At 33.0% G+C, this 12,142-nt stretch overlaps 1 protein-coding gene across 1 annotated transcript in view; it reads left to right on the top strand.

The window, feature by feature from the left end:
• The window catches only part of WDR64 (WD repeat domain 64), a 189,447-nt gene that overhangs the window by 166,522 nt on the left and 10,783 nt on the right, over window positions 1-12,142 (top strand). Inside the window, exons 20-23 of the mRNA XM_074220912.1 lie at window positions 3,548-3,657; window positions 7,775-7,963; window positions 10,489-10,594; window positions 11,421-11,501. Of these exons, the coding sequence (XP_074077013.1) occupies window positions 3,548-3,657; window positions 7,775-7,963; window positions 10,489-10,594; window positions 11,421-11,501 (486 nt within the window). The remainder of the gene's footprint in view (window positions 1-3,547; window positions 3,658-7,774; window positions 7,964-10,488; window positions 10,595-11,420; window positions 11,502-12,142) is intronic.

The raw sequence follows: 12,142 nt of genomic DNA, 5'->3' as shown, positions 1-12,142 counted from the left end.
GAGAGTTTCCTAAAGTTCTGAGGAATTAAGTGGCTTGCCCAAGATCACACAACCAATATGTATTAGAGGGATAATGTTTCATTAATTTTTTCCACAATATTAAGATTAGGACATGATGCCAATGAGGCATTTTACATTCATTATGTCTTATCTCATTTTATGTATTTAAACTTAGAACCATAGAACATGAAAGAACTTATGAGTCATCTAGTTCATTCTTCTGTTGCCATTTCAGTTAGATGAGTATCTCAGGGAAGGAGATTTGTAATACAACTTATCAAATATTTTTTCTGTCTAGCCCAACTCCAATAAATAACTATTCTCAAAACCAGTAGGCTAAAATTAAGCACCTTCCAATTTTTTTTCATACATGTGATCAATACATGACAGAGTGTCCCTGCACATTTCATACCAGGAGAAATGTGTGCTAGTTAATCTAGCCAAACCTTATCCAGGCCAAACAAGCACAATTGTTAGCTAAATAAATAGTGCATTTGACTTGTAAACATAAATATAAGTAGTATATTTGAAAATTAGGCTTCCCTACTAGGCATAATGTCTAACATTCAATTTTTAATTGTAATAAGTAACACTATTTTCCTAGAAATAATCAGAAAATAAGCCTTTTGAAGAAAATAGCCTTTTTTGACTTAGTATAGATTCAAACTGGTAGGTTTTTGACTTGTCCAAATGCTGAGACTATCTTAATTTGGGTTTTTTTAAAAATACATTTTTAAACGACATTGTATTGAAATGAATCTATTATTGCTTTTATTGCAAACAAAAATGCTACCTTACAAGTGTATATGACAATTTATAGTTTTAAAAAAACTATTTCCATAAACATTGAACAATTTTATTTGAGCTTCACAACAATCAGATATTATTTCCACTTTACAGATAGGGTAAATATAGGTAACAGATCATCAAAAAAAAAAGATAAGTGATTTATGTAAGTTAAAGAGTGTAATTAATTTTTAAATATTTTAATTGAGGTTTTTTTTTTAAAAGTCATCTTTTCTTAACTATTTGAACTGGCAAATTAGAGAGATAAGACCTGTCCTTTAGCACTAGTGACCTAAAACTATTCCATTGTATAAATATAGTCTGTGGAAGGTAGGATCAATAACATCTTTCCAAAAAGGGATCCTGAAAAAACTGGTCAACTTAATCTGTGAATATGAAAAATAGGACATTTAATTATAAAAGAGCATAATGAATGGAAAGACGTTACTGCATACCTATGTAGAAAAATAGGAAAAGAGGGGAACCAAGGTACCAAGCCCCCCAAACAGAGGAACCCAGGAGGGATCTTACTCTAATTTTTGTAGCCAAAGGGATTCACGAAATCTGAATTAAAAGACAAGAAAAAAAATTTCTAAATATGAAGGATATAATACCTTTTAGGAATGATGACATGAATGCCTAAGAAGATCTATTTATTTGGGGAAAGAGTCCTTAATCTGACCTCTGTTATATATTAATAAAATTCTCTCTGCTCTCAATGAAATCATCTTTTGCCTATTATGGATTCTACTCAGGAATGCTGTAATGTGGAGAGTGAAGCCATTTTTTTTTATTAGGATTGCAGATTGGAAAGTGAGAGATGGTGATAAGGGAATGCCAAGAAAGAAAGAATACTTACAGTTGAACCCTACATGAGGCCTCATATCTCTCCAAAATTGCCAGTACTTTAGATATTACCAAACCCTTGAAGCTCCTGCCAATGGGACAACCAACAATACCTCTGCATTTAGATTTTAGGGGTGATATGAATCCCAATTCCACGAAGGCAAAGTTGACCTTTTCAAAAAGAACTTTTACAGGGAACTAAGAAACAAAATAATGCCAAGTAGAAAATTGAATATTTACAAAGAACAAAACCTTTTTCCTAAGATAATTACAATCTAGGAAAAAATTGGCAGGCATAACTTGAAAGACCTATTTCCTATTCTATGCCTAAGCCCTATCTGAAGAACTTTGGTTGAAAAAGGTCTTTCCTTGTGTGGGAAATTTTGCTCTCTGACAGGGTTTGTCTGGAATAGCCCTCACCGGCCCATTTTTAAGACTCTCTCTCTCTATATATAAATTAAAGGAATTCAGCCTTTCAAACTGTTGTTCTAACTAGTATCCAGATCCAATCCAGGTCCAATATTAGATGACAAAGAAAAGTCACTTAGCCACTTAGGGCTTGAACTTCTTATCTATAAAATGAGAGTGTTGCTCTAGAGCCCTTTAAGTTCTCCTCTAGGTCTAGATCTAAGATCCCATGGTACTTTGAACCTACAAAAGGTAATAACAGACAAGTAAAATAAGGGCCATTTATCTGATCATGAAGCAAAATTATCAAGCAGTCAAGCTGTAGTCATTTTTAACAAGAGGCTACTGATGATGCTCTAGACAAATATCTTAAGCAATTCAGCCTCTAGATCGGGGTCAGGGAATGTCAAGCCCATAGGCTATATAAGGTCCACAAAATCATTTAGTCTGATGCTGCCAAGACAACCACAGATGGGACTTGAAATTCAATAAATCTAGGAATATTTTAGGGGTAAATTAAATGTTTGACCAAATATAGCCAGCTCATTTTTAAGTTGATAATTGTATATGACCTATGAATGATGCTATAAATAACAAATTGGCCCTTAGCAGAACAGAGGTTCCCCTAGCTTCCAATGACAGCCCCAATGTTATAGGATCATTTGGTAGAGATTGGGCTGGAAGTCTATACTTTTGAGTGCTCTGTCTCTCTGGATAGATAGTAATCAGATCTCAGGAAGGCATTGGAGAAAAAAATCTTGGCTACAATTTTTGGTTATTTACTCTCATCATTGGGATTCTTAAAGTCCCACAAAAGTTAATAACTTTAGCCATATATTTATTTGGCTCTTCCTTTTATTTTTCCTTTCAAAAACTCTATTCTCAACATATTTTCCATTATTGTCTTCCCTCTTGCTCACCACAAGAAATTATTTTAGACCTAAACTTACAAAAACTTAAGGTAGATTATGTATTTAAAATATTTGAATTTCAATAATGAATTCTTGAAGACAGAAAAGATGTGATTTAGAAAAAAAACTTAATCCCTAACATGACAAGTAATGGAAGAAAATATTTTGGACAGGGCCTTGTCTTCCATCCCTTAAATCATAGTTTTTTGCTATTTGTTATTCTTTCCAGATGAAAGTCTGACTATGTTGATGACAACTTTGCTCATGATTTTCTATTTTAGTAATTTGTATAAAGTATTGCTTGAGAAATACTAAAGCATAGTAGCAAAAGTGTTGCAATGCTCTTGACCCATAAGTTCGGAGACAGGATTAAGCTCTGTATTACAGTCTTAGCAGTTATATGATGATGGGAAACTTGCTTAATCTCAGTGCATTAAATATAAAATTGAGTATATTAATAATTGTTACTTATCTCACAGAGAGAGGTTATGAGAAAATACCTTGGAGATCTTAAATGCTATATATCAATGAATAAGCATTTGTTGAATTATATATCATATTTTTGTTACAGAATTCATTATATTATTGCTCTTTAGAACTTTAAGCAGCTAATTGCATGGCGTGGGCATGCTTTGAAAGTTGTCAATGTCATCTATGTAGAAGACAAACAAGTGGTATTGACCGCCTCTGTTGATGGGTCAGTAAGGTAAGTGCACACAACAATTTCCAATAAAAGGATATTTATGGTAGGTAAAGGAAGAACTTGATAGAGGTAAAGGAAGAACTGATGCCCTAAACTTATGATCCCAATGACACAGACTTCCAACCTGAAAAAAAATGTGATTCTTGAGACTGGCATTAAGTTTAGAATTTTTTACTAAGCTCTCAATGGCCTTAAATGATACTACAGTGTTTACTTTTGTCATATTATAAGGAACCTAAACAAGGAAATTAACTCAGAGAAACAGATCTAAATCTAAGGAATATCATGAAAATATGATTTGTAGAAAAGTAGAAATGATATAGGGAAGTGAGCAGGTTGTAGCCAGAAGTGATTATAACAGCCTTTTAAGTATTAAGATTTGAAAATCGCCTTCCCATGTGATATAGCATATACATACACAAACATACCTACAAATGCATACACATACATTTATTTACACATACATATGTAACAGATAGATTCTTCAGAGACTCCTATGGGTAAGGAAGGAGGAAGGAAGGAACAAAGAGGCATATGTGTATTATTATATAAGAAGTTTGGAGGGCAGTTTTCTGTCACAGATGATGGCAGGTAAAGTGATCACTACTTTAAAAGTTTATGTTTTTGGAGCATTTATATGTCATTCCCTTAATTGGATTGCAACTACTCCTACATTTTAGTAGATGGTCTTCATTAGTTTCTGTGACTAGCAACATTGGTTAGTCAATCTTCTATTGATGAGCCTTTGCACATTTAGCTAGACTGGACTTTAAGTGAGAGATCATCTGTTGTTGAACCCATAGTTCAGCCTTTCCACTCTATTAGGATTAACCAGAGCTTGTGCTTTTCTAGTATAGCCTTCAAGGACTCAGGGTAACTATCCTAACCATGATAGCAACTAAAGCCCATTGGAATAGATCATTGGACTACTAATGGAGCAATTACTACTCCCCAAACTCAAATATAAAGCATACCTTATAGAATCTATCTATCTGTCTATCTATCTAAAAGGAACCCATGTAGTATCATAGATAGAAATAGAGACAGACAGACAGGGATACATGTATATCCTGTGTGTATATATATTTACAAGCATTGAGCATGTCAAAAATTCAACATAAGGAAATACTGTCTGAGAATGACAGAATTCTAAACCTTGAGATCTGTGAACTTTTTTTAAAGTTTTTTAAAAAGTTAATAATTGTATCTCAACATAATTGAATTCCTTTGTAATCCTCCATATTTTAATCTATGTATCCAAAACTTTCTGAGAAGGGTTCCATAGAGTTTACCAGATTCCCAAAGTATTCCATAACACAAAAACCTTAAGAATCCCTGACTTAGAGGAAAAGAGAAGCAAGAGAATTAAAGGTGCTTGAAAGTAAATTACAGAGTTTGAACTTAATTTGAAAGCAAAAAGCAACCAGTGTGTAATATTCATACTTTTATGGGAGTGTAGGTAAAACAGTGAACTAGGAATCAAGAAAGCAAACAATTCTAGCTTTACTACTAAATCGGCTGTCATTTCTCTTCAAATATGTCATTTTAATTCAATTTCCTTATTTGTAAAATGAAGAGACTGCTATATAATACTGTGAGTTGATACAAAAAGAGTAACTAATTTCACCAATTTCAATACTGAAAATAAAATACCTACCAGTATACTATCCTTTCTTGGTGAACCAGTTTATATACTCATAGTTTATTTCCTTGCCATAATTTTCTGATCAGCTTGATATATCCTTATCTAATCAAGAAAAAAAGCATTAGTTCTTGAATGACTTGCTGTTTAGGAGCAAATCTTCAGGATTGATTTAGCATTGTCTGGTGGTAATGTTGCTAGTTGACTATTAGGGATATTCAGAATGCAACCCACCCAGAATGTATCATGCACACACAAAATGCTATTCACAACTCTGGCTCCTCTACTCTGTACTTCACCCAAATTTCAGTTACCTATCAGCAAGGGTGCTAATAATTTTTATCACTCATTTTTAAAATCATTTCTTTCTATCTTGCTAAGTTCAGAACTATTTCTGATTGCTAACTGCCAATCCCAGATACATTTCTTTTTTTTAAATAAATAATATTCATTTTTCCCCAATTACATTTTAAAATAATTTTAAACACAGCCTTAAAGTTTTGAGTTCTAAATTCTATCCTTCCCTCTCCCTGAAGCAATAAACAATCAGATAATCAGATATAGGTTGTACATGTACAGTCACATAAGACATTTCCACATTAGTAATTTTGGATAAGAACTCCAATTAAAAAAAAAGAATGATAATGAAAAATAGCGTGCTTCATTTTGTATTCAGTCAATATCAGTTCTTTTTTGGGAGGCAGATGTTATACTTCATTAATCCTTTGAGATTGTCTTAGATCATTGTGTTGCTGGAAATAGTTAAACCAGACACATTTCTTTTCACAATAAAGGTGAAAAAGGTTATTTCTAAATACCCTCACTTTCAAATCTTATTAAACAAACATATATAGACCTTTACACATGGAGTTAGTGCTGTTGAAAATTAGGTTTGAGTCAGAACCAGGAAGTCAGTGAGAAAATAAAGGTTTTGGGGGCTGAATTCTAGTCCCAAAAAATTAAGGTTCAAGGGAATTAGAGAGGAAGGTTCAGAACCTTGGAGAACTCCCAGTGAGAACAGCAACAATTAAGCACTAGGATGAGATTTTAGCAATGGCCCAAAGCAAACTGAAGGTGTTGATATTCATCACTAAAGGTGTATAGTTTTTCATATTATTGGAATTTCTAGACTTTTAAAAGTGATAATAGCTTTACTCACATTATTTCATTTATGCTTTACAACAATGTTACAAGATACTACAGAGTCTTGAGGGTGGGGTGGGGAGGAGAGAGATTAAGGAAAAGGTGAGATAACCTTTCCAACTTTATGAAGTTAGTGGTTGACAAACAAGAATTCAAAACCAGGTCTTCTGACTCTATATTAAGAACATACGAGGTTAAGGCAGACCATCCATATTTTGAAACTCATACTTTTCAATGACAGAATAGGCTAGTATTAATCCTTATAGTTTAATTTTGGAGCTATTTGTATTCTCTTGTTAGAATTTGCCATAGTCTAGAGACTCTGGCTTTGGTCAAATCTTCATTCTAAGATCTCCCACGTTGGGCCCATGATGAGTGGATCCATCCTGCTCTCCTTTAGAACTTTGAAATGAGATAAGAAAATAAAGGAAAACTTCCCCAAATGTCACTATACAGTCTCATTAGATAGAGATAAGGATTTTTACCGGGGATTCCCCTTAGTTATATTTTGTAAAAGAAAAACCTTGGATAAAGTGATATCGAAATATATTCCATAGCAACTGATTTACTATGTCATCCTTTTTTTTCAGAGACTAATAACTGAAAATGAATATAATTATAAGATAGAATATAAACTCTTAGAGAGATGGGACTGGTTTTTTTTCTCCGTGTATCCCCAATGCCTAGAAGTGCTTGGAACATAGTTGGAGGTCAATAAGTGCTTGTTGATTGTCACTACCTTCATAGAATAATAATGTGAGAGGCCCTAAAGAATATTTTTTTCAAAGAAAAAGGTTAATTTTATGGTTTGATTAAGCTGATATATGTTCTATCAGTAATCTTGAATTCTAGTCACTCCAGCTTGGCTATGCACATCATTTGAGAGAAATCACTTAAGTATTCTCTCCCTTAGGTCTCTCCTTTACTAAATAAATGAATAGTGCTGCATAGACCAAAAGTAGTATATGCTTTTTGTGAATTGTCTTACAGAATTGCATGGTGGGGGGAGAAGGGGGAGGGAACAGCTAGTTGGCACAGTAGAGAAAGCATCTTCCCTGGAGTCAGGAGTTCAAATTCGGCCTCAGATAGTTAATACTTAGTTGCATGACCTTGGGCAAGTCACTTTACCCCATTGCCTTGTAGAAACAAACCAAAATAAGTTGTATGGGATAGGAATTTGATATCTAAGAGATAAAATATTTTCAAAACTAAAGGAGCAATAAAAAGTACAAAAATGGTTTCATAAGCAGCTATATTTGTGTTTGTGTGTATATATATATATATATATGTATATATGTATATGTATATATGTTTCATTCTCTTCACTTCCTCCAGGGTTTGGCATGCCCGTAATGGACATTACTGTGGCTACTTTGGACAGCGCAGGACATTTGAACTGAATCAAGTAACTGACTTCATCTTGCCTTGTGATGTTAGTGAACACCCAATAGTTGTAAAAGAAGAAAGCAAATACGTAGAAAAGAAACAGAAATATGAATATCCTCTTGTATTTGACCGTGACAAGTAAGATAACATTTTTTATTTAGGACAGTTATGAGAGTGGAAGACTATAAACTATTTTAAATAAAATAATGGAAGTTATATTAAATTGTGAAAATCTTTATGTATGATATGTAATATACGTGTGCCATATGTGGGAATGTATTAATACTGTAAATATACAATAGGAGTATATTTTCAGGCTGGGGGGATCTATCAAATGACACAAATTTGTAAAAACCAAGGGATTATTTTATTTTTAAAAAAGTTCTCTCTTTGATTTAGCCTCTCTCTCTCTCTCTCTCTCTCTCTCTCTCTCTCTCACACACACACACACACACACACACACACACACACACACTTCCTTCTCAAAATCACTGTAGTTCTGAAAGTAGCATATAGTAGCATGATATATATATTCAATTGAAAAACTATATATATTAATTTCAATAACTTTTGAATTGCCCCTCACCTCACTCCATTTCATTCTATATACATCACCATATTAATATCCTAAGTATTTGATCATTTCACATTCTTGCTTAAAAATTGCTAATGCCTCCCAATTATTTAGGATAGCATCTAAACTTCCTTGATTCCCTCTTTTTTTAATTTTATTTAAAGCAATGGGATTAAGAGTGATTTGCCCAAGGTCACATAGCTAGGCAATTATTAAGTGTCTAAGGTCACATTTGAACCCAGTTCCTCCTGAATCCAGGGCCAGTGTTCTATCTATTTTGCCACCTAGCTGTCCCCCTTTGATTCCCTCTTAACTGTAACTAAAGTCCTGGAGGGGATTTGGATTTTGTCTCAGGGCACATAAGGTGAAATAGATGCAAAGGGTATTTTAAGAATGATTTTTAAACATTGTGCATTTTGGTATTCTTATATTTACAATTCAGTCACATATGCATGCCTTGGAAGCTGAAATAACTGAATTTAGGACTTGTTGGCAAGAATAAGTAGATATTAGAATAACAGATGCCTCCAAATAAACTCTTCCCCTGTAATGGATATATTATACACCCAGGTGATAGCCTCCCTAGTAATATTATGGTATCTCTTCTATCCTGCTGGACAAGTATCCCAAGATCTCTCCCGTTATAGGGTGATAACCTTGGATTTCCTCTCCCATCTAAGATCTTAATATTCCATTTATTAAAAGTACTATTTATATTTCTGACCTCCATAATCTAGTTCAAACAAAGTTATTCAACTTTTTCTCTCAATATTTCCCAATCCAAGTCTTCCTGTTCCATATAAGATAAATCTCTCCAATGTCAGTAGAATAAACTGTTTGTTTCCTCCTTGTTTTTCGTAAGTATCACTCTTGTCCCTGGAATATCTTCCTTCTTTCCTTTCACCAAGTCAAATTCTATGTGACTTTCAAGGAATATCTTCTCTATTAAAACTTTCATGGCATCATCCTTAATTTTAAACTGAAAAATGACCTTAAAAAAAAGCCTAACCTACTAATTTTATAGTTGAGGGTACTGAGATCTACAGAAGTGAAGTTACTTGTCCTAAGTTACAGAGTATGTGAATATTAGTGCTGAAATTTAAACCCAGGACCTATGATTCCAAATTCAATGATTTTACACACACACACACACACACACACACACACACACACACACACACACAAACACATTACATCATGCTGTCACTGATAAAGTAGGGTTGTTTTTAATTTCTATTTTTTAGGTTTTTTTCTTTTTTAAAATAACCTGAATTTTGTCAATCTTTTCCTAAAACTGAATAACCATATAAGCGATCTTTGAAGTTTTCCTCTCACCTGCCAGGATGCTATATTTCATGTCTTGTTATTACTATTACATAATAACTGGCCCATAGTGTGTGGGGGGGAGGAGGGAATCTTTTTTTTCCTGGAACAACATTTTTTTCCTGGGAGCTATATTTAAAATTATATTATCACTAAAGATTTTTAAAATCATATTTTTGTATGTACCCAATTGAATTTTTAAAGTACGATGGTGGGTTGAATGGAAAGAAAAGATAGCCAGGCACTTTGTTTTAGAAAACTTGGTTTGAACCAGATGAAAATAAACCAAGAGTCAGCCACAGTTCATGAACTAGTGGTTTTCCAAAATCTGCCATGCATTATTTTCTACCATATACTAAAATATGCAAATTGGTTAGAGAAACTATGTTGTTTTCTCTGGGCAGTGGGACTAGTAATCATTGGAACCATAATTTAAATGTGGCATAGTGGTTATGTTCTGAATATAAAAAGGAAAAACCCTGTGGTTTACTTTGGGTAGGGAAAGGGAAAACAGGACCACTTAAGGAATTTTTGCTTTAGGAATGAGAGGACTAAATGACCATTGCAGTTCTTTTCAAGTCTTAAGATTCAATGTTTTTATGAAGTTGAGTGAAATAGGCAGTAGCATCAGCAGTAGTTTCCTAAAGATTTGTTTGAAGCTAAGTTAGTGAATTTTAAAAGATCAGTATTGAGATTTTATGCTCAGATATACATAAGTAAAATTAACTGCTAACATTTATGTTTTTATTTATATCTTTTTTTGCAGATGGAGGAAAATGAGTTCATTCTCATTACTGTTCCGGCATCCAATTACCAAACCCTTTGATGTTGATCAAGATTTTAAGTTTTTCAAAGCTCTTTCTTCTCCTAAGGTAATTTTACTCTTTCTGTCCCTTAATTTTTGCCTTCCTAGATGTATACATGTGTTAAGAAAAGCAAGACTCAGAAGACTTTTTCTCAGTCATAAACATTCTTTTTGTCTGTAAAAGTGATACACAGAAAGGTATATGTTATTCATACTATTTTTAAAACATCTTTTGAAACTTCAAGTAGCATTAAATATTTGGCTTAGAGTTGACAAGAACTTCATTAGCTATTTTTATGTGCAGCACAACTAATGAATTTTCACTACAATTCATACTACTTATATATTCTCTTAATAAAAGGGAAGTCATATAATTGTAATTAAATTATTTAACCAGTCTTACTGAACCATCTGCTTCTAAATGAACAAAATTTGAAAGAGCACTAGCTCTGGAATCAAGGGATCTGGATACAAATCTTATTCTTGGTACTTAATATCTGTGATTTTTTTAACAAATCACTTAACTTCTTTGGGACTCAGTTTCCTCATCTATAGAATAAAGATCTGGGACTAGGCAGACTCTGAGCTCCCTTTCTGCTCTACCTTTTGGTTTTGTGACTTCTTCAGGATGACAATCAAGCAGAAGAGTTTATTTTTTAAAGTTAAGGTCAAATTCAGTTCCTTTGAACATCATAAGCATTTAGCAGGGGCCATTGTCCCTGTGGATATTTGTTACTTGCATAATTCATTTCCTTTTGAATTCTATTTATACTTGATGAATATCATTCCATATGGGGACCTAACATTTCTGTCATCACCACTGGGATCTATTAATTAAGTGTGAGTTTTCCATAGAACATATATAGATATTCAATCATTCTTTTCTTTTGCAGATTAGAAGACATGTTTTGGAAAGTACCAAGTCAGGAAACAGAGATGCTGGGATTATATTTGGTTCTCTACCTATATATAGGGTAAATTTTTTTAAGCTACTTTTCCTTTTTAACATAGTAATCAAATTCTCTCATGATTTTAAAGTGAAACCCCTCAAATAATCAATATTTATTTATTGAAAATCTACTCCATGCACATTCACCTGAATGCTATTCATATTGATATAAATTATGTGTAAAACATTCCTATCTTCAATAAACTTAAAATTTCTTTAGGAAGATAGAAGTAATTCAGATGAAACATTTCAAAACAATAGAATTCTAGACAAAACTAGACTGCGTCACTTTCCTATTTTACTAATCCCTCCCTGCTGCCCACAAACATTTTTCAAGTTCTTTATCTTAAAAAGTAATTTAGGATATCTAAAAAAATGCTGAAAAAAAAGACTTCCTTAAACTATTTTCCTTTTCGTTTTCCTCCTCCTAACCCACCCTCCCTTTCTTTCTCTCTCTGTCTCTGTCTGTCTTTCTCTTTTTCTTTTTAATATTTTATTTTTCCAGTTACATATAAAGACAATTTTTAACATTCATTTTAAAAAATCTTTAATTTCAAGTTTGCTCCCTCCCTTGTTCCTATTTTCCTCCCTTAAAATGTAAGCAATTTGTCATAGATTATACATGTTTGATCATGTAAAACATATTTCTATATTAGTCATGCTAAA

Source organism: Macrotis lagotis, chromosome 2, assembly GCF_037893015.1.
Source record: "Macrotis lagotis isolate mMagLag1 chromosome 2, bilby.v1.9.chrom.fasta, whole genome shotgun sequence".
Taxonomy (NCBI): Eukaryota; Metazoa; Chordata; class Mammalia; order Peramelemorphia; family Peramelidae; genus Macrotis; species Macrotis lagotis.
This window is presented reverse-complemented; position numbering and strand designations above follow the sequence as displayed.